At 45.6% G+C, this 22,424-nt stretch overlaps 1 protein-coding gene across 1 annotated transcript in view; it reads right to left on the reverse strand.

The window, feature by feature from the left end:
• Nucleotides 1-2,012: 2,012 nt before the first annotated feature.
• Nucleotides 2,013-22,424, reverse strand: part of LOC121277801 (uncharacterized protein C8orf74-like) — a 28,725-nt gene continuing 8,313 nt past the window's right edge. Inside the window, exons 3-4 of the mRNA XM_041187438.1 lie at nucleotides 13,563-13,966; nucleotides 2,013-2,213 (exon numbers count right to left, since the gene is read on the reverse strand). Of these exons, the coding sequence (XP_041043372.1) occupies nucleotides 2,013-2,213; nucleotides 13,563-13,966 (605 nt within the window). The remainder of the gene's footprint in view (nucleotides 2,214-13,562; nucleotides 13,967-22,424) is intronic.

Here is a 22,424-nt window from a genome sequence, read left to right on the forward strand (position 1 = left end):
ATCATCGTTGAACAAAGTTTGAAAAGCTTGAATGGAATTTATTTGCCTCTGGTTACTGTATACACGCTGTGGCAGGGCGGCTGGCAAATTACAGTTTGGAAAGTAAATGTAGCCCTTATGCACTTTATTAATGGTCTTGTTAGTCAAAGTTATATTGGGCTTATTGAGAATGTTTTGAGTTCTCAGAAATATGTAATTAAAATGAAATGCTTTTAGGAGACTGCTAGACTGAAATTGTCACAGCATTTAGCTCCTATTGTATTAGATTACAACAGCGACTACACTTCAAGAGTACTTCATTGGCTGTGATGTACATGGAGACGTCTGGTGATCATGAAAAGTGTTATATGAATGCAAGTTTCTTTCTTATTTCTTGAACAATTAATAGTGCTCAATTATTCACTTACCAAGTGAACTTTCTTCAGTTATCGGAAAGTGTTTGAAATTCATTCACATTGGTAGAAAAACCTGGCATTGATATATCAATTGGTCATCAGTAATTTTGTTCTTAAATCACAAGAATTGTTTTCTACTTTGTGGAAATATACAGTGTCTACAAGAAATTTCAAAATGAAAAATTAAATCTGTAGAACGTATATTAGTGTTGAAACTTATCCACATGTTGTTTGAGATGTCCTACTTTACGATGTATATTCCTAAATATGTATAGTACGTTCCAGTTTAACAATTCAACTAATCTGTTAAAAATGTTTGATGAATTGCATTAGTTAAAATTGACATTTTTGGCAGTTCCGCAACTGGATTATTATTGCCGCTGGGGTTACTAATAATAAATATAAATTCAGAAAATGATCCCTTGGTTAGTCAACATAGATTTGTGAAGTAGAAGCTCGATTGCAATTTAAAGTTTGTTCACAGAACCAGATTGTACTGAAATCTGTTTAACTGATTTTAGAATAAAAAGGAATGCAATCGACTAACCATGGTCGCTGTCTGTTTTCCTGAGTTTGGGAATTTGATTTTGAAGCTGACGGATGTGGACAGAGCTCTGTTTCCTGCCTGATAACACAGCTTCTACTCGGCATTGCCTCTCCATCAGGATGTTTGTAGTTATTTTACTACAGTCATCAGACTGAGGAATGAACACTTGGTGATGTCAATCTGGGGAAAAAACTCACTGATTAACATCATCTGGGACCAGTGACTCCACCAGAAGATTAAGAAAGGATTTTTTTGCTACCAAACTGAAGCTCAAGTATTAGCGGAACTGCATATTTATGATTCATAAGGCCCATAAAAGGTGAAGTAACAAATACTGATGAAATTCTCAAGATAATGCACATTGTAATACAGATAATCTCTTATTAATAAATTTGTATGGGTCATAAAATTACTTCTCATCATGTACCATAAAATTGAGGTTCAAGATTAACTCCTTAGTATAATATAATCACAAGGTTTTAGTTATTCCAAATTACTTTTAAGTGTAAGCAATTCAATAAGATACAAAAATACCATGAAGTTCAAAAAAATGTACAGAGCAAGATATTAACTCATTCATATCCTGCCCACTTTTCAGAGTTAAAGTAAGGCCCATTGTGCTGAGAAACTAGGGTGAAGAATCAGGACAATTGGATCAAACAGTGCAACAAGCAGAAATAAACCAGAGTAATTTCAAGACAAATCATTTGTTTGCCACAGATTGTAGTATAATTATGAGATACAAATTTGTTTCTGGTTTGGTTTTAAAGATACCATAAGTTCATAGCTTACTTCAAATGCTTATTTTAGAAGCTTGTAATTTGGTTCACAGGAAAAAATGGTGAAAAAGTATAGCTATGTTATACATAATGTGACCACACAATTTTAGATATATAAACATAATGCAAGACAATTAACATGAAATTTTCAATAAGTATGCAAATGAAGATAGCTTTGATTATTGACTTTCACTCAATGGAATAATCAGACTTTTTCACAATGTATATAAAGACTACTTTATTTTCTTGTTAAAAATGTTACAATTAATAAATTTAGTTCTTGAAATGTTCCTATTTCTTTGTTCTCATTTTTACAATTTTAATTCCCTTTGTTGAAGAGGAGTGAAACGATTTGGGAGCTGGAAAGGGCATAGTTATCCTCTGGAATTTTACATCTAGGACTTGAAATGCAGTTTCAATCTCTTTTTGCAGAATTTCAGAAGCTATCGTCATCTGTATAGTGTGAGCATCCTTGACAATTTTTTCTAGATTCTGAAAATTAAACAGTTTATTGCAGTACAATAATAAGTAGTTTCAAAGTCAGAAAGTAAATACTAAACTAACTCACTGAAAGAGAATTACTCTTTGCAGTTAATCTGCTAGAGCTTCAACGAGCCTGACTCATGAAATTCTACATTTCTTGTTACCTAAATTCTGGGCACAGAAACATTTTCTTCAGTCAAACTGTCCAACAATTATTCACTTAGTTGAGTGTCTCTGATGGATGACCAAATAGCTTCATATCGTTAATGGTTGTACTAGCTAAACCATGAATCTTGTAAAATTTACTTCAGAACACAAACAGGTCTATTTAAGGACCTGTAGATCTTCTACCGCATGTAGTGCATACTTGTGAAAAAAAGCAAAAGGAATGGGCAACATGTAACACAGCACAAGTTCCAGGGAATGGTTCCAAATGAGCTTGGGATCACAGGGCTCCACTCTGAAGAAAATTTACCAGAAATTCTTACTGATTGTGAGGCTAGGTACAGAATCTGTCTGCTCATTGAAGACCTGATATAACGAAGGAGACAGGAAACGTGGCAAAATGACATCTCGTGCTGAATTTTACACTAAGTCTGTCTCCTTTCCTCAACTAACCGAGATGCCAGACATAATCCTAGCATCTAGGTTAATGTTGTTGCTGAAGCGGAGTCCAGAGAGGTTTCCAGACCACAGCCATGTCCAGGAAGACCCCAGAATTTGTAGGCATAAAGCATTCTAAGCACATTGAATGAAGGGACAGATTAGCAAACATTGTTGGGCTTTTAAGGTGGGCCTGTAGGCTGGGCTCTCGCACAACAAATGTAGTTCTAAATTTTCCAACCCTACCTGCTACTCTATTGAGTGCCCAAGGTGCATCCTATTGGTGCAGGCACCCACCTTTTTTTACTTAAACATCTGGGCCCTGGAAGCTCTTGCATGAGAAGGATTGCAGGTCTCCAGTGCACCAAACTTCTCACTCTGTTGCAGTTCTGACTCTTATCAGTTTAACAAGTGAATAAGAATTCTCTAATAAATAACTAGAACACAATTAATAATACAGGGTTAACAGGGTAATTCATTATTGGTATGCATTTTCATTAACATTATTACACATTCAGAATAACAGCAAAAATTAGTTTTATCATAGATAGAACAGCGTTCCTCATTTTGGCTGTAGTGCTTTGTAGTGCTTTAATATTATGACACTTGTTTTAAAAGGAGAAAAGGTCTTTATTAGATCAACTGAAGAAGGATGAAAATCCACTCGAAGAGAAAAGAATGAAGATGAGAGCACAATCAAGCAAAATCTCAAACGAGCTTCCTGAAGTGCTTGTCACTGGGATTGTCTGTGGGGACAATCCTACAGGCAGGACAGTCCTGCCCTCTACTGTTAAAGTTGCCAAATGCAATAAAAAAACATAGACTTTTCAGAATCAAAATTGAATGGTATGTTTTGTGATATTACCATATGAGTACTTGATCCACTCACTGGCCAGGGTTTTATGTCCCACGGGTGGGCACACACCCAACCCATCCGGCCGTGAAATAGCATGAGGTGACTTCGGGTGAGCGTCACAATGTCATCGTGCACTCGCGCGATATCTCGCTCGGTGGATGCTGCAGCAGTCAGAAGCACACCCACCGACAATTAAGCAGGCAACTAATTCCATTAAGGAGGCAATTGAAAGCGATTTTTCGTGGCCTGTCCACTTTTACGGCTGGCGGATGGGCCAATCGGCCAGGCAGCCTTTACATTTTTGCCCAAACCTCGATCCAGGGCCGGATGAAATCTCTGTGGGGAAACTAAATAAAAAGAGATATGTGGGGGCTTGTTTTTATGCGGTATGCTTTCAGATCATGCTGCATGGACATATTTTGCAGCATTTTTGTTGTTTTGTTTATTCTGTGGAGGTCTGCAGCTCCCCGGGGCAGCTGTCTGCCAGCGTGAAATCACGGTCGGGGGTCGATGGTGGTCAGGGGGCAGTTTCCTGTCCATTCCTGGGTCCACCGATCACACGCGCCCGATGAGTAAAAAATTCAGGCCACTAAGTTGAATATTATATCTCTGCTGAGCAGCACCATGCTCAAAGCCTTGAGTTGCCCTGGGCCTGGTTTCAGACTGCACCATGTCAGCTGGCTGGTGACCAGGCAACAGCAAGGGTGGGGTGGCAGGGGTAGAAGAAGGAATGCTGCCATTCTGAAAGATCAGCAGGTTTGTGTTTCATGGAATCACTGCCACCTTCCCAGGGTGTTACCTGAGCAATCCAGCTGCAACGTCCTGGGAGCCTCTTTGTGACATCCAAAGCACAATGCAGCAGTCTCAGCTCGCACAGCAGCACTGAGACCTTTGATGGAAGCTGTGATATCTGGCGCAGCACCATGGTTGGTTCCACGGGTGTGATATCTGGCGCAGCACCATGGTTGGTTCCACGGGTGTGATATCTGGCGCAGCACCATGGTTGGTTCCACGGGTGTGATATCTGGCGCAGCACCATGGTTGGTTCCACGGGTGTGATATCTGGTGCAGCACCATGGTTAGTTCCACGGGTGTGATATCTGGCGCAGCACCATGGTTGGTTCCACGGGTGTGATATCTGGTGCAGCACCATGGTTTGTTCCACGGGTGTGATATCTGGCGCAGCACCATGGTTGGTTCCACGGGTGTGATATCTGGTGCAGCACCATGGTTTGTTCCACGGGTGTGATATCTGGCGCAGCACCATGGTTTGTTCCACGGGTGTGATATCTGGTGCAGCACCATGGTTTGTTCCACGGTGTGATATCTGGCGCAGCACCATGGTTGGTTCCACGGGTGTGATATCTGGTGCAGCACCATGGTTTGTTCCACGGGTGTGATATCTGGCGCAGCACCATGGTTGGTTCCACGGGTGTGATATCTGGCGCAGCACCATGGTTGGTTCCACGGGTGTGATATCTGGCGCAGCACCATGGTTGGTTCCACGGGTGTGATATCTGGTGCAGCACCATGGTTTGTTCCACGGGTGTGATATCTGGTGCAGCACCATGGTTTGTTCCACGGGTGTGATATCTGGCGCAGCACCATGGTTGGTTCCACGGGTGTGATATCTGGTGCAGCACCATGGTTGGTTCCACGGGTGTGATATCTGGTGCAGCACCATGGTTAGTTCCACGGGTGTGATATCTGGCGCAGCACCATGGTTGGTTCCACGGGTGTGATATCTGGCGCAGCACCATGGTTAGTTCCACGGGTGTGATATCTGGCGCAGCACCATGGTTGGTTCCACGGGTGTGATATCTGGCGCAGCACCATGGTTGGTTCCACGGGTGTGATATCTGGCGCAGCACCATGGTTGGTTCCACGGGTGTGCTGGTGGAGGCAGCCACCCATTCCATGTTGAAAAGGGTGGCCTTCAAGCTCTGCATAAAGCCTTGTGCCAAGTTGGAGCTGGACCTGCCCATGCCCCTGGACATTACACGCAGCCTTTCTGGCAGCCCTCCCAGTACACCAATAATTTGGTTGTATATACCCGCCTGCCTTCTTCTGTAGCCTGGCTCATAGATGTTCTCATCTGATTCCTCTCTAGCAGATGACTTTGCTCTCTGATGGGCTGGCCCCTGTGTGATTGTTTTCCCTTGCTGTGGCTCCTGTGCCTAGTGCCTCACCATGTACAAATTCCCCATCTATCCTAGCATCTAAAGTATATACAGCATCAGTCTCTTAGCTGATGGCTGCAAGTATTAGGCTGAGTGATGGTGTACTTTCATCTTCACTGCCTCCTTCCTCTTCCTCCTCTGACTGGGAAGGTTCCAGTTATTGGGTATTTGAAATGAAAAGGGGACAACAATTGGGTTGTGGTGAGAGGAGAGGAGAAAGTAAGAAGTGCATGCTTACAGTCTGTAAGTCAAAAGACACTGTGATGAGGAGGAGATGGGATGAGGGAGAAGTGGAAAGAAAGGATGAGGATTGATATGCTGATATCCTCATCATCAATCCCTTCAGCAACATCAATTACCATCACTTCAGCGATGTCCCTTTCCATGAAGGCCAGCACTGTCTCATGGGGTTAAAACATGCAGGCCTCCCTTGCCTTTCTCCAGCTCTTTCCTGTTGCAATCTCTTATTCACCTAATTCTCATGAAAGTAAGAGAGAAGTATGTCAGTGAATGTCCTGCAATATGTTTAGGTGATGTGCTTGTGTGTGAGCTGTGAGATATGTGTGCGAGGCTTGAACCTGTGCTAAATAAGTGACAAATTGAAGGATTGAATACTGACTGATGGTGATTGTTGCCAACTGGATGATGGAAGTGTAGCAAATTGAGCAGTGGATGAGGCTAGTAGTGCAGTTGGTAGGGATAGGAACATAGGACTTAAGAGCAGGAGTATGCTATTCAGACCTTCGAGTTTGTTGTGCCATTCAATAAGATCATGGCTGATCTGGTTGTGGTCTCAAATCCATTTTGCTGTCTGTCCTCCATAACCCTTGACTCACTTGTCTATCAAAAATCTGCCAACTCTGACTTGAATAGATTCAATGACCCAGCCTCCACTGCTTTCTTAGGAAGAGAATTCCACACATGAAACATTTTCTCCTCATCTCCGAGTTAAACAATAGACCTCTTATTCTTAAACTGTGCCCCCACGTTTTTTCTCATTTGTGCACAGGACGTGGGTTTCACTGGCTGGGCCCAGCATTTAATGCCCATCCCTAGTTGCCCTTGAGAAGGTGGGGGTGAGCTGCCTTTCCAGCAGCTGCTGTCCATGTGGTGTGGTTGGGAAGGGAGTTCTAGGATTTTGGCCAAGTGATAGTGAAGGATACAGGGCTGAGTTCGCCATTTTCATTATGGTTTAATTCCCTTTTTCACGACTCTGTAGCAGGTTGCTAGGCCATTGCAGAGGGCATTTAAGAGTCAACGACATTGCTGTGGGTCTGGAGTCACATGGCCGGGTGACAGATGGGTTTTTATAACAATTTTATAACAAATTTAATTCCAGATTTTTATTGAATTGAAATTTCACCATCTGCCATGGCGGGATTTGAACCTGAGGCCGCAGAGCGTTAACTCCAGATTACTAACCTAGCGACAATACCACTACACCATTGCCTCCCCACATGTGGAAACATCCTCTCGGTATCTACTCTACCAAATCTCCTCAGGATCTTACATGTTTCAATCTTTGAAACTCGAATGGGTATAGGCCCAACCTTTCTTCATAAAATAAGCCCCTCATCCCAGGAATGAATCGAGTGAACCTTTTCTGTGCTGCTTCTAATGCAATTATGGCCAGGGTTTTCTGGCACTGCCCACCACTGGGGTCTTCCGGTACCGCCGAACGTCAATGACCTTTTGGCTGGCCCACTGCATCCCCTGTGGCGGGTCCTGCCATGGCAGGGCCGGAACATTCCAGCCTATGGGCCACAGTTTCTCCCCGTTGTGGGGGGGGATGTGGGGGAGCAGGTGAAAGAACACACAGATCTCCCGGAGGCAAAGTGCCACCTCAGGGAGATCTCTGGAAGTTTCAAACATTTGTTAGAGGTGTGAAAAAGAAAATTCCTGACATGTCCTCTCATGTGACACTGTCATAACATTTTGTAAACATTTAAAATCCTTCTTGAAAACTCATCCCGCCCGTGGATGAGGTTTCATGTTTTCTCAGAAGCCCACCTGGGTTCTTCGCCTGCTTGGCAACGTCAACTACTTTATTAATGGTCTTAAGAGGCCATTGACAGGTCGGTGAGCGTGCAGCTGACTTGGCTCCGCATGCGCCGACCTAAATGTTAATGACGCGGGGTGACATCGGGGCGCCCGCCTTACACCACCCCGTGTCATTTTAAACATTGACAAGCAGGTCCCGCCCCCTGCTCACTAACCGGAAGATGCATCCTTATATCTTTTTCTCAAATAAAGGAGACTAAAGCTGTACATAGTACTCCAGGTGTGGTCTCACCAAGGCCCTGTACAACTACAGTAAAACTTAAACAAAAACAGAATTACCTGGAAAAACTCAGCAGGTCTGGCAGCATCGGCGGAGAAGAAAAGAGTTGACGTTTCGAGTCCTCATGACCCTTCGACAGAACAGTTCTGTCGAAGGGTCATGAGGACTCGAAACGTCAACTCTTTTCTTCTCCGCCGATGCTGCCAGACCTGCTGAGTTTTTCCAGGTAATTCTGTTTTTGTTTTGGATTTCCAGCATCCGCAGTTTTTTTGTTTTTATACAGTAAAACTTCCCTACTTTTATATTATATTCTCCTTGAAATAAATGCCAACATTCAATGCCTTCCTAATCACTTACTGTACCTGAACACTAACTTTTTGTGATTCATGTACCAGGACACCAAGATCCCTCTGTACCATCAAGCTCTGCAATCTCTCTCCACTTAAATTGTGTACTGGGGAGAATTTTTCCTTTGGCGGGCAGGCTGGGCGAGAGCAAGAGAGGGCAGGCGCTGAGCCGATTGCCACCAGTGATTGGCTGTGCGCCGCCATTTTATGCGGGCGGGCCAGTTAAGGCCCACCCAGTGTAGCGCGTACCCACAAAAGAGCGCAGTAATCTCCCTGAGGAAACGGAGCTGCCTCAGGGAGATTGAAAGGATTAGAAAGCTTTTTAATAAATAAAGTAAAAATTTATTTAAACATGAACGTCAACTACTTTATTAATAGTCTTAAGAGGCCATTGACAGGTCGGTGAGCGTGCAGCTGACTTGGCTCCGCATGCGCCGACCTAAATGTCAATGACGCGGGGTGACATCGGGGCGCCCGCCTTACACCACCCCGTGTCATTTTAAACATTGACAAGCAGGTCCCGCCCCCTGCTCACTAACTGGAAGATGCATCCTTATATCTTTTTCTCAAATAAAGGAGACTAAAGCTGTACATAGTACTCCAGGTGTGGTCTCACCAAGGCCCTGTACAACTACAGTAAAACTTCCCTACTTTTATATTATATTCTCCTTGAAATAAATGCCAACATTCAATGCCTTCCTTTGACAGTGTCACAAGCTGGAAATGTTTGTGAAGTTAGTGAAATTTATTTATTTATTTTATAATAGCTTCAGGAAACCTCATCCCGCCCGCGGATGAGGTTTCCTGAAAAACGCAAAGGCCGCTTGGGCTCTTCGCCTTCCCCCCCTCCCCGACCTTTAGGTTGGACAGACAGCATTCTTAACAAGGTTAATTACTTTGTTAATGGCCTTAATAAGCCGTTGACAGTTTGGCGGATGTGTAGCTGCCTCCAGCGCGTGATCGCTGAACGAAAAATGGAAATGACCTGCCATGACGTCGGGATGCACACCCGATGTTATCACACGTCATTTTACACCCCAGCTTGTTGGGCCCACCCTCGCACACAGACCGGAAGATTCAGCTTTTCTGTTCTCACTGCAGAAGGTGACAAGTTCACAATTTCCCACATTATATTCCATCTGCCAAATTTTTGCCCACTCACTTAACCCTGCCTATATCCCTTTGCAGACTCTCTACCTCCTCTTGACAACTTACATTCCTCCCTATCACGGTGTTAACGGCAAATTTAACTGACATACATTTGGTTCCTTCATCCAGGTCATTGATATAGATTGTAAATAGTTGAGACCCCAGCACTGATCCCAGTGGCACTCCGCCAGTTACAGCCTGCCAACCTGAAAAAAAAACATTTATCCCTACTCTCTGCTTCCTGTTAGCTAACCAGTTATTCATGCTAATATGTTGCCCTCTACGTCATGGCCAGAATTTTACCTTTGGCGTGCAGGCGCGTGCCCGAAACGCAGGGATGTAAAATGATGCACGCTGGCATCGGGCGTGTATCCCAACATCACCGCGCACGGTCGCGATATTTCATTGGGCAGGTGCGTGCCGGAGTCAGCTGCACACCTGCTGAGAATTGAAAGGCCTGGTAAGGCTGTTAACAAGGTAATTAAGTTAAAGTTTATGCTGACCGACAGGTGAAAAGGCCAAGCGGCCTTTACAATTTTAGGGAAACCTCATCCAAGAGCGGGATGGGGTTTCCTAAAGCTATTACAAACTAAATAAAAACTTCCTTGTGAAATGTCCCATCTCATGTTTCATTGAATTTTTATTGTATTAATTTTTTTCAAAAAGTGCTTCGATCTCCCTGAGGCAGCAGAACTGCGCACCAGGCCCGCTCTCCCTCCTCCCCCCGCTCGCGATCCACGCTGAGCAGGCCTTAATTGGCCCCCCGCCGCCCCGCGTGAAATGGTGGTACGGAGCCGATCGCAGGCGGCGGTTGTCTTCCCGCCTGCCCCTGCCCGCTCTCGCTGAGCCCACCCAGGGTGGGAAAAATTCAGGCCCATGTAATCTTATCTTGTGTAGAGTCTTTGATGTGACATCAAATGGCTTTGGGAAATCCAAATACACCCTTTATCCATCCTGCTTGTCATTTCCTCAGAAACTAAATTAGTTAAACATGGTTTCGCTTTCACAAAGCCATGTTGACCCTGCCTGACCAAATTATGATTTTCTAAGTATCCTGCTGTAAACTCATTAGTGGATTCTAGTTCTTTCCCTATGACAGATGTTAGGCTTACTGGCTGTAGTTTCCTGTTTCCTGTCTCCCTCCTTTCTTGAATACAGGAGTTCCATTAGCTATTTTCCAATCTGCTGGGACCCTTACAGAATCTAAAGAATTTTGGAAGATTAATACCAATGCATCTACAATCTCTGCAGACACTTCTTTTAAGATCCTAGAACGCAAGTCCTGGACTTGTCAGCATTTAGGTCTAATAGTTTTCCCAACACCTTTTCCTTTGTGGTGTTGATTGTTTTGAGTTCTTCCCTGCCATTCACATCTTGATTTTCAAGTAGCTTTGGGAAGTTTTCTAAGTCTTCTACAGTGAAGACAGGCATGACATATCTGTTCATTGCCTCTACCATTTCCTTGTTTTCCACCATCAATTCCCCAGACTTTAGTCTCTAGAGGACAAAGATTAGCTTTAGTTACTCTTTTCCTATTTAAATCCTTGTAGAAACTCTTACTATCAGTTTTTATATTAATAGCTAGTTTTCTCTCATACACTTCTTTCTCCCTCTTTATTATTTTTTCCAGTCACTTCTTGCTGGTTCTTAAAATTTAATCAATCTCTGATCTACCACTAATCTATGCAGATTCGGACAGTGTTTCTTTCAATTTGATGCTATCCTTAACTTCCTTATTCAGCATGGATAAAGCATCCTTCTCAAAGAGTCTTTCTTTCTCACTGGGATAAATCTTTGCTGAGGGTTATTAAGTATCTCCTTAAAAGTCTGCCACTGCATCTCTACTGTCCTACCTTTTAACCTAGTTTCCCAATTCACTTTAGTTAGATCTGATTTTATATGCTTATAATTACCTTTATTCAGGTTTAAGAAACTAGTCCTAAATCCACACTTTCCCCTTTAAACTAAACATGAAATTCTGTCTTTTTATGATCGCTGTTGCCTAGGGGCCCCTTTACTGTGAGGCTATTGATAAATCCTGTCTCATTGCTCATTACCAGGTCCAGAATAGCCTGCTCCCTGGTTGTCTCTAGACATCACTGCTCTAAGAAATTGTCCCGAATACACTCCATGAACTCATACTCCAGGCTACCTCTGCCAATCTGATTCACCCAATCTACATGAAGATTAAAGTCACCCATGATTATTGCTGCATCTTTCTTACATGCCCCATTATTTCTTCTGGTATACTTTGTCCCACCATGTAACTGCGGTTGTAGGGCCAGTAAACTACTCCCATAAGCGGCCTCTTATATTTACTGTTTCTTATCTCTACCCAAACTGATTCCACATCTTGCTCTTTTGATCTAAGGTCATCTTTCACTACTGTATGAATGACGTCCTTAATTAATTCAGCTATCCCACCGCCTTTTCCTAACATCCTATCTTTTCAAAATGTCAATATTCAAGTCCTAGCCTTGGTCACCTTGCAACCATTTCTCTGTGACGCCTATCAGGTCATACATATTTATTTCTGTCTATGCTAATAATGCATTCATTTTGTTATGAATCTGCAAGCATTCAGATACAGAGCCTTTAACTCTGTCCTTTTACCATTTTTGCACTTTCTGGTCTTATCTGCTGGTGCACTCTTAAGTTTGTGCTCTCTGTCCCTCCCTGCCACACTCTGGTTATCATTACCCAAATTACTACCCTGCTCTATTGCCTCATTGTTTCCGTTTGATTTATTTCATCTCCTCTCACATGATTCCTTCTCCCCACTGTTTAGTTTAAAGCCCTCTCTACCAGCCTAGTTATATGACTTGCCAGAACATTGGTCCCAGTATGGTTCAGGTGAAGACTTGAAGGAACAGGATATGCAATTGAAGACTGAACTAATTCTCTTCAACAACTTGTCAAGATTGTTAAACTTCTGGCACTGCATCCATGTTCTTGGAGCTATATTCCTGATACTGGTCTCTGCAGCTAGCTCTTCCCATTGCCTCCTAAACATATAACGAGAGGGCCTCCTATCTCCTGCATACACAGTGTCTCACCTTCTTGTCAGGTCTTGCACCGAGATTTCCAGTGCTTTGTCAAAAATTCTTAGTGCGCATTCTCTCATATGTTCAGCCATTCCTCAAAGTATCACAGCACAAGATTCACAATTGAAATGACTTTCACCACTTCTTGTAGGTACAATGCACCTTCCCTTTAAGAGCTGCACATTGGCTTTAAGTGGCACTAACTATCCACAATATGGTACTCCTGGTTGATGTGTGCAGCCAATGGACAGGGTGGGTGTAGCTGGCTGCATGCAGCAATCATTTAAAACAGCAGCCATCACAAATTTAGCATGCTTCCTGCAATGCAATGAACAGGCAAGGGTCCATCGCCTATTGTGATTCCCCACACCAGTTTTTGGGAGCTATCTAATTTAACACCCCCTATGATATGAAAAGAATTCAATTTTAAAAAACCATCAGCTCTTTTGACTCTTGACTGAATAGACAATGAATGTGTACTATCTTCCTGCTGAAAGTACATTAAGGCTACATTTACACTGCAATTAATGTCAGCGCAAACCAGTTTTGTTTTGACCAATGCTAAAAAGCAACAATGAGGGTCTAAGTGAAGTGATGTTGCTTTAACAGTTCTGATTCCAATTTAACCCCATTTGCCAACACACTTTACATCAATTGAAAAATAGGAGACAAGGTCATCATGAAACCAATTTTTATGGGGTTGTTGTCTGTTCCTGTTGGAAGCTTACATTAATACTGCAATTAGTTGCCTGGTGTAATAAATTAGCTTAACCCTAGTTCCTCCAATTTATTTCCTCCAGAAAATTGTCTCAGGGAAAGATTTGTGCACTACATATTGACACATTCAAAAGCAGGTAGTTGTGGCTAATTAAAAGAAAGGAAGGAAAGGCTCACTTACTGCTCTGTCAATCACTTCTTTATCTTGAAATTTGAGATCTTCATAAAATTTCTCCAGTTCTTGCTCACCTTTCAGCTGCATGGTCTCACGGAAAGCTAACATATCAGCCTGTAACTGAGCTTCTGCCTCGCTGAGTTTAGTCATGTGTTTCTGGTACTTCCAAAGTTTCACATCTATACCATCCTTCAGAGGTGGTACTTCTTCGGGTATATGGACCTCAAGGTGATATATGGTTTGTTCAATCTCTCTGGGTTCACACAGTACAAATTGGTAGAGACGATAATGTTTAAAGAAAGTTCCAAGTAAATGGTTGACTAAATGTTCAAGGAAATTAGGATTTAGTTTATGTTGGTACTGTTTACATTTATCTCTCAACTTTTGAAGAGCCTCTTGCTTGGTTTTCCCTGAAAATGAAAACAAAATGAAATAATTTGTTATTTGTTTTCTCAATTTACTTACCAACTTAATGGTAATTTTGGTCATGGATAACAGTTTTAGAAGGAATAGAAATAAAGAATGGTAAAGCGGGTACAGGATGGAAACTGAAGTCAGCAGAGTGGGAAAGCAGCTAAGTAAGTTTCTGAGCCCACGGAGTTCAATTAACACAGTAGACCAACTGTGTTGTGCAGAACCTGAATGATGTGTAATTTTTTTGGAAACCATGGCTTTCTAAAACAAACGGTGTAAGAAGTGTCTTCAAGTAGACTTGAATGTGCTCAAAGATATGGACCAGAATTTTAGGCTGGCTGTGTGGGCGCACGCCTGACCCAACAGCATGTGACATTGCGCGATAAGACATTGGGTACGTGTCCTGACATTATTGCACTCGCACAGTATTTCACTCGGCAGGTATAGTCGGCAGTCGGCAGTCGGAAGCGTGCCCAACGACAATTGAGCAGGCAATTAAGCCCATTAAGGAAGCAAGTGAAATTGATTTTATGTGGCCCATCCACTTCCATGGTTGGTGGACGTGCCAATTGGCCAGGGTGCCTTTATATTTTCACTGAAACCTTGATCCAGGGCAGGATGAAATGTCCGGGGTGAAATATAATAAAAAAAAGATTCCTGGGAACTGATGTTTTTCGAGTTCTGCTGTCAGGTGCTTGAATGTGTTGCATAGATACAATTTGGTGCATTTTTTTCTCGCCATTTAATCTGGTCAGGTCTGCAGCTCCACAGCAGCTATCTGCCTTCAGGGAGCTCACTAGAAGTGCCCACCAGCACCCTCACTTATGTCAATGCCCGCCCTCTTCCCCCCCACCCCTCCCCAGCAGCACTGAGGCTTTCTCAGTACACGTTTCATGCTGACTGGCCGTTAGTTGGCCAGCCAGCGTGAAATTGTGTTCAGGGGCCAATCGCAGGCGGGAGCGCAATTCACATCCACTTCTGGCCTGCCGATTGCTGGTGCCCGACAAATGTAAGATTCAGGCCATGGAGTTTGAGAAACAGTTGAAAAATATCCATGTAACTCAGAATGGTTAAGGGTTCCTTAAGCCCATGTTGCAGAAGCTGCTGACTCCACATTTTATGAGAAACAATGAGCTTGAGAAAAGTAGGTGGGTGAACAATTGTGGTGGAAGGAGGACTTATTTCAAAATAGTGTGCAAATTAGCCTAATCCTAATACATTCACTTTACTTCCCCCAGAAGACATCCTCAGGGAAAGAGAGAGAGCGAAAAAAAAGTGAGAGTTTAGAGAGCCTATAAAGCAACAAGAGTTCAGAGAGAGCCCATAAAGCAAATGATGTTCAGAGAGATCCCATAAAGCAGCAAAAGTTCAGAGAGAGAGCCCATAAAGCAGCGAGAGTTCAGAGAGAGAGCCCATAAAGCAGAGGGAGTTCAGAGAGAGAGCCCATAAAGCAGCAGGAGTTCAGAGAGAGAGCCCATAGAGCAGAGGGAGTTCAGAGAGAGAGAGAGCCCATAAAGCAGCGGGAGTTCAGGGAGAAAGCCCATAAAGCGGTGGGAGCTCGGAGAGAGATAGATAGTCAGAAGCTTTTTCCCAGGGTGGAAGAGTCAATTACTAGGGAACGTAGATTTAAGGTGAGAGGAGAAAACTATAGAGGAGATGTGCAGGGAAAGTTTTTTTACGCAGAGGGTAGTGAGTGTCTGGAATTTGCTGCCAGAGGAGGTGGTGGAAGCAGGTATGGTAGTGGTGTTTAAGAGGCAACTCGACAAATACATGAACAGGATGGGAATAGAGGGATATGGACCCCAGAAGTGCAAAATGTTTTAGTTGACGGGCAATATGATCGGCGCAGGCTTGGAGGGCCGAAGGGCCTGTTCCTGTGCTGTACTTTTCTTTGTTCTTTGCTCTTTTCTTTATTCCAAACCAATGGGAGTTCAGGGAAAGAGCCCATAAGGCAGCAGAAGTTCAGAGAGAAAGAAAGAGAGAGAGAGCCCATAAAGCAGTGGGAGCTGAGAGAGCCCATAAAGCAGCAGGAGTTCAGGGTTCCAAGAGAGAACCCATAAAGCAATAGGAGTAAAGCAAATTAAGTTCAGAGAGAGCACATAAAGCAGTGGGAGCTCAGAAAGAGCTGAGGCTCAGTCTGTGGACCAACTGTGATCCAAGGCAACCGCATCTGTAGTAGGGTTCTGCAGTTCAAGGAGCTTCTGCTCAGAGTCAGTGAGCTGGAGACTGAGCAACAGACACTGCACTACATTAGGCAGGGGGAAGATTACCTGGACAATTTGTTTCAGAAGGTGATCACCCCTTAAGTTAAGGTTGTCTGCTTTGGTCAGTGGTCACGGACAGGAGAGTCTGACAGCAAGTGAGGCAGGTATGGGGATCAAGAAGGTAGGGGAGGAGGAGCCACAGCCCTTGTAATTGTCCAACAGGTTTGATGTCCTTGCAGCTTATATGGATGAGAGCGGGGGCTGCAAGGTGAATGAGTGAACTGACCATTCAAGTGAGGGGAGTAAATAGGAATGTTGTGGTAGTATGGGATTGTATAGTCAAAGGGATAGACAATGTTCTCTGCAGCTGAGAGCGTGACTCCAGACAGCTGTGTTGCTTGCCCCATGCCAGGATTTGGAATACCTGGACAGGAACACGCATTGGGAGAGGGAGGATCTAATTGTCCTGGTCTACATGGGTACCAACGATGTAGATAGGTCTAAGGAGGTTCTACTTAGGGATTGTGAGCAGCTAGGCTTAAATTAAAAGGTAGAAAGTCACAGGTGGATTATTACCTGAGCGGTGAGCAAATTGGCATAGGGTAAAAAAGATTAGAGAGATGAGTGTGTGGCTCAGAGACACGTGTGGAAAAAAATGGGTTTTGATTCATGGGCACTGGCACCAATACTGGGGAAAGTGGTTCACCTGAATCATGCTGGGACCAGTGTCCTGGAGGGTTGTATAACTAGGGTGCTACAGAGGGCTTTAAGCTAAATAGTGGGAGATGGGATCATGTGAGAGGAGGTGTGGTAAATCAAAGGGAAACAACAAGGTAATACAGCAGGGTAACAATTTGGGTAAGGATCACCAGAATGTGGCAGGGTACAAACCTAAGAGCGCAAATAATGCCAGAGATCTCAGGGATGGTGAAAAGACAGAGTTAAAGGCTCTATATCTGAATGCATGCAGCATTCATAACAAAATGGATGAATTGTAGGCACAGATAGAAATAAATATGTAAGACTAATAGCCTAACAGCCTAACAGCCATCACAGAGACATGGGCCAGAGTTTTGAAGTCAGCATGCGGGGTCAGGCCCGACGCGTAAAATGACGCGTGGGGATGTCGGGCGTGAGTCCCAATGTCACCGTGCACCATCGCAATATTTCAGTGGGTGGGCGCGCTAGGAGCTCCGATGCACGTCCACCATTAATTAACGGGCCACTTAAGGCCCTTGAGCCATTAAGAGACAGCGATTTTTCGGAACCCATGCGATCTTCAGAGCATCGCACGGGGGCAACAGGCAGGTAGGTAGGCCACATTTTTAAAAAGCTTATCCAGGGCAGGATAAGCGGGGTGAGTGGACTCGCGAGTGGGGTGTTCGTTAGGCATTTAATTTTTAAATTTACTCCTACTTGCTTGTGTGAACAGCAGAGCTTCAAATCTCTCCACAGCTGCTTGTACAGAAATAACAGGCTCAGGTCAGGACTCTAGAGTAAACGTCATTCTTGGGGCCTTGCTGGTTTCAGGAAGCCTTCCCGTACCCTGGGAACGGGAGTTGTTCTCTCCACTGGAGGCACCTCTTCTGAGGAGGAAGGGAGGGCCAGAAGGGGGCAGAGGCCAGGAGTCCATATTCAGCCTCCAGGGGAGCCACCTTTGGGAGGACAGGCACAGGCACAAGGGGCGCAGGGCCAACAGGAAGGGGCTGCAGAAGACACCACGATCCTGCTGCCAGGGTTTACAGGTGGTGAAGCAGCGGCCTCAATATGTCTGAGGTGCAGTGCTGAAGGAGACTTCATCTCTGAAGGGAGACAATGACCTCCATTTGTCAGAAGATAGGCCCTGAGATCAGCGCCAACTGTGTGGGTGGGCACTCCTAGACAGTGGCGTTGAAGGTCACGGCTGCCCTCAACTTCTATGCCTCCAGCTCTTTCCAGGGCTCAGTGGGTGGTCTTTGCAGAGTCTCCCAATCAGCTGTCCACACTTGTGTCAAGCAGATTACAGACATTCTGTTCAGGCATGCATTGACATTCATCCACTACCACTGGGACAAGGCCAGCTAAACTGAGCCAGCCAAAGGCTTTGCAGAGATTGCTGGCTTCCCCTGCATCCAGGGTGCAATCGACTGCACACATGTGGCCATCAAGGCACCAGCGGGTGATCCCGGTGCCTTTGTCAACAGGAAAGGCTTCCACTCCATGAACATGCAGATAGTGTGTGACCACAGGGTGCTGATTCTGCAAGTCTGTACAAGTTACCCAGGCAGCTCCCATAACACATCCATCTTAAAACATTCCCAGGTTCCAAGGCTCTTCAGTGCTCCAGCCCGGCTGGATGGATGGCTGCTGGGTGACAAAGGCTATTCCCTCAGAAGATGGATCATGACACCTCTCTGCCTTCCAAGAACAGAAGCTGAGCAGCGGTACAATAGGAACCACGGCACCACAAGGGCTGTGGTAGAGAGAACCATTGGTCTTTTCAAGATGCGCTTCCGATGCCTGCACCGTTCAGGGGGCGCACTCCAGTACCCCTCAGATCATGTGTCGCTGAAAGTGGTTGCATGCTGCGCTCTCCACAATCTGGTGCTGGAAAGGGGGGTTGCAGAGGAGGAAGAAGGTGTAGACACAGATGCTCTGGCTGCACATGATGAGCACGCATAGGAGAACACTGAGGGGATAGATGCTGACCCAGGCAACCTCCAGGGAGGCAGGGACACCCAGGAGGCTTTAATCTAATAAACCTTCAGCTAGCCCACCACAGACGGACCTTCAACACATACTAGGGCTGCAGGTTCCATACTCAATACCTGAGAACAACACTTGCCTGGATAGTAACATTAACTATGTGCCTTGTCAATAAAGCTCAATGACAGACAAGTCACTCATAACATCATGGGTTCCTGTACACCTGCAGAAGGAAACACCCTGAGCCTTGTTCACAACTAAAGCATTTAATGATTTTACAAAACAAAACAGAGAAGAAAGTTCATTCACAGGTGTTGAGCTGCACACTAAATGATAATCAACTAATACGGGGGCAACAGAAAACCACCAGTGATAAGCCCCTGGTGTGCCTAAGGTGCCTTATGCTTACGTTTTCGGGTGCTACATCAAGGTGCTCCCCCTAGCTGGGAATGGCATTGGACACAGCCTGCTCGCTGTGCTGTCCTGTTGGCCTTGATGACCTTGGCGGGTGTCCTCTGGCCTGTGGAGCCTGTGATGGCGCCGCCTGGGAGGGAGCGGCCAGTGGCATGGCTGGCACCTCCCCAATCGCCGCAGCCTCATTGGATCCCATGGTCACTGGCAGGGGCGCAGAGGAGCTGCAGCCCGCATCCAGAGCACCCTGAGAGGGGCCCGCAGAGATGACAAGCAGCTCGTGCACCAACGTGAGGTCACTTCAGACCTCCCTGCTCACCACTGATGGATGGGCACCTACCTGGATTTACTGGGTGCCCAATCCATCTTCCATACTGACCCTGACCAGCTGAGGTCAATGCTGCTGTGAGGGCTTTCAGGTCCGAGCACATCCCCAGGAAGCCCTGATTGTTCTCCTGGAGGAGCCTCTCCATGAGAGTCACCACTCTTTCCATGGAGGAAGCATTACTCTCGGCCATGAGGGTCAATGCATTGCTGATGTTCCTCATGGACTCCTCCATCACAGAGAACATGCGACGCATTGCCTCATGTATCTCCACCAGATCCTCCCGCAGATCCTGCTGGATTTCCAGCATCTGCTGCCTCACGGACAATTCCAGAGTCACATCATCAGCCACTGACTGCGCATGTTCCTGGGCTCCTGCAGTTCCCTGACTGTCAGTGCCATGGACACTCTCTGTCTCCACCTGCACCTCAAGCGAGTGTGAAATGCCCTCACCGCTGTGCCCCAGGACACTAGCCACTAGCCGTCGATCTCATCCACCAAGGTGCTAGTAACTGCGCTGGTGCCTGCCTGGCCGAGTTGGTGTGACGCTGGTGCTTGTAAGTCGTTTGGGCCTCGGGTGTTAGCAGCGGGCCCTCTGCCTCCTCAGTCCGGGCGTGCTCTGGTGAGGGTGAAAGGAAGAACAAGGATATTTGATTAGTCGAAGTTGAGATACTGTTAATGCGCATGCCTGGCCCCCGGATCAGGATGCACTCCTCCTTCAATAATCAATGGGAAACCCATGTTGGAGGCTGAATTCACTAAACAGTTCACTTTAGCTAGCTCTGCCTTCATACTCTTATAACTAGCTTTAGGAATGTTTGCACTGACAGACATTGTGACCTCAAAGCACAACATTTTGACCTCCCCCGGCACCCCAACCTCACCGCTACCAGTTGACCTGGGCACATGGCGCCTCTCCAGCTCCAGTGTCTCCTACTCGTATCTGGTGAGAATCAGCAACTATGTCTGCCCTCTGCCAGTCCACAGTGGCTCTGCGTTACTGTGGGCTGTCCTCTCCTGAAAAGGAGAGAGGAGCGTTGAATAGTCCACCCTGTACCTGGATTGCCATTGCAGCCCTGCCACCCCCACCTGAGTGAAACATTGCAGGGCTCCAGTGAATGGTGACCCTGGAGCAGCCGCACACTCACACTAAGCAACCAGGGCTGACCCCCCCTTGCCCAGATGTTGCCTCCATCACATTTGCCACCCACACTGTATGACCTTCCAAAGCAACGAAAACCTACCAGCTAGAAGGGCAAGGGCAGCAGATGGATGGCTGCCTCGACACCTGGAAGTTCCCCTCCCAGTCACTCAGCAGCCTGGCTTGGAAATGTTTCGGTGTTCCAGAACTGTGACTGGGGACAGATCCTGGAGATCGCCCCCCCAAACAGTACTACGGGTGTAAGTGCACCACATGCAGCGGATACAGAAGCCACCCTCACAGGGTGAACTAGGCATGAGCAATAAATGCTGGCACAGCCAGTGAAGGCCACATGTTGGAAATGATTCAATGCAGTAACTACATTCAGGGTGGGGGGGCTGGTGGCCTGGTTGGGTGGGGGGGCAACCTAACTGCTGTGCTAAATGACCAATGCCAACACGGTGCTCACCCTTCCTGATTGCAACAAGTCATTGAAGCACTTGCGGCACTGCACCCAGGTGTGTCTCACCACATCATGCGAGCTGGCCCTTTCTGCCACCTCCTCCCAGGCCTGTTTCATCATGTGGGAGGGGCCTCTTCCTCCCAGTCCCTCAGCACGAGGATTTCACGCTGCGCCCTCCTGCCTGGCCTGCTCTCCAACAGCGCTCTCGGGAGCCCTTCTGCTGGCCATCGTTGCCAGCCTTTGGAAGGCTGCCTGTGCGCTCTTTATACAGGCCGCCCGGTCACCATTGGACCCAGCAGTCATTGTAGTCCCGTCGCCACCCGCCCCCTCCCGCTGTCCCCGGAGGCCTTCATTGGCCTGCCCGCGTAAAATGGTGGCACAGAGCTGATCAAGGGCAGCGATCGGCTCTGTGCCCGCCCGCTTGCTCCCGCTCCCACTCCCGACACACAGAAAATTCTCCCCATGGTTACAGGGTGACCAAGGCTAGGACCTGAATATTGAATAGTGTTTGATATTTCAAAAAGACAGGAAGCTAGGAAAAGGTGATGGAAGTGGTTCTGTTAATTAAGGATGTCATTAGTACAGTGGTGAGAGATTACCTTAGCTCATAAGAATAAGATGTAGAATCAGTTTGGGTAGAGATAATAGGAAAGGAAAGTGGTTACTTGTGGGAGTAGGTTATAGGGCCCTTAAAAATAGTTACAGGGTAGGACAAGGTGTACAAGAAAAAATAAATGGGGCCTCTAAGAAAGGTAACAAAATAATCATGGGTGACTTTAATCCACATATAGATTGTGCGAGTCAGATTGACAAAGGTAGCCTTGAAAATTAGTTCATAGAATGTATTCAAGACAATTTTTTAAGAACAGTACATTCTAAAGCTAACCAGGGAGCAGGCTATTCTAGGCCTGATAATGAGCAATGAGACAGGATTAATCAATAACCTCACGGTAAATAATCTCTAGGTGACAGCAATCATAACATGATAGAATTTCTCATTCGGTTTGAAGGGGAGAAGTGTGCATCTAAAATTAGTGATTTAAACCAGAATAAAGCTAATTATAAGGGTATGAAGGCAGACCTAGCTAAAGTGAACTGGGAAACTAGGTTAAAAGGTAAGACAGTGGAGATGCAGTGGCAGACATTGTGGATCTCAGCAAAGATTTATTCCAGTGAAAAAGAAAGACTCTTTGAGAAGGATGCTTCTTCCGTGGCTAAATAAGGA

The sequence above is a fragment of the Carcharodon carcharias genome, chromosome 5, assembly GCF_017639515.1.
Source record: "Carcharodon carcharias isolate sCarCar2 chromosome 5, sCarCar2.pri, whole genome shotgun sequence".
Lineage (NCBI taxonomy): Eukaryota > Metazoa > Chordata > Chondrichthyes > Lamniformes > Lamnidae > Carcharodon > Carcharodon carcharias.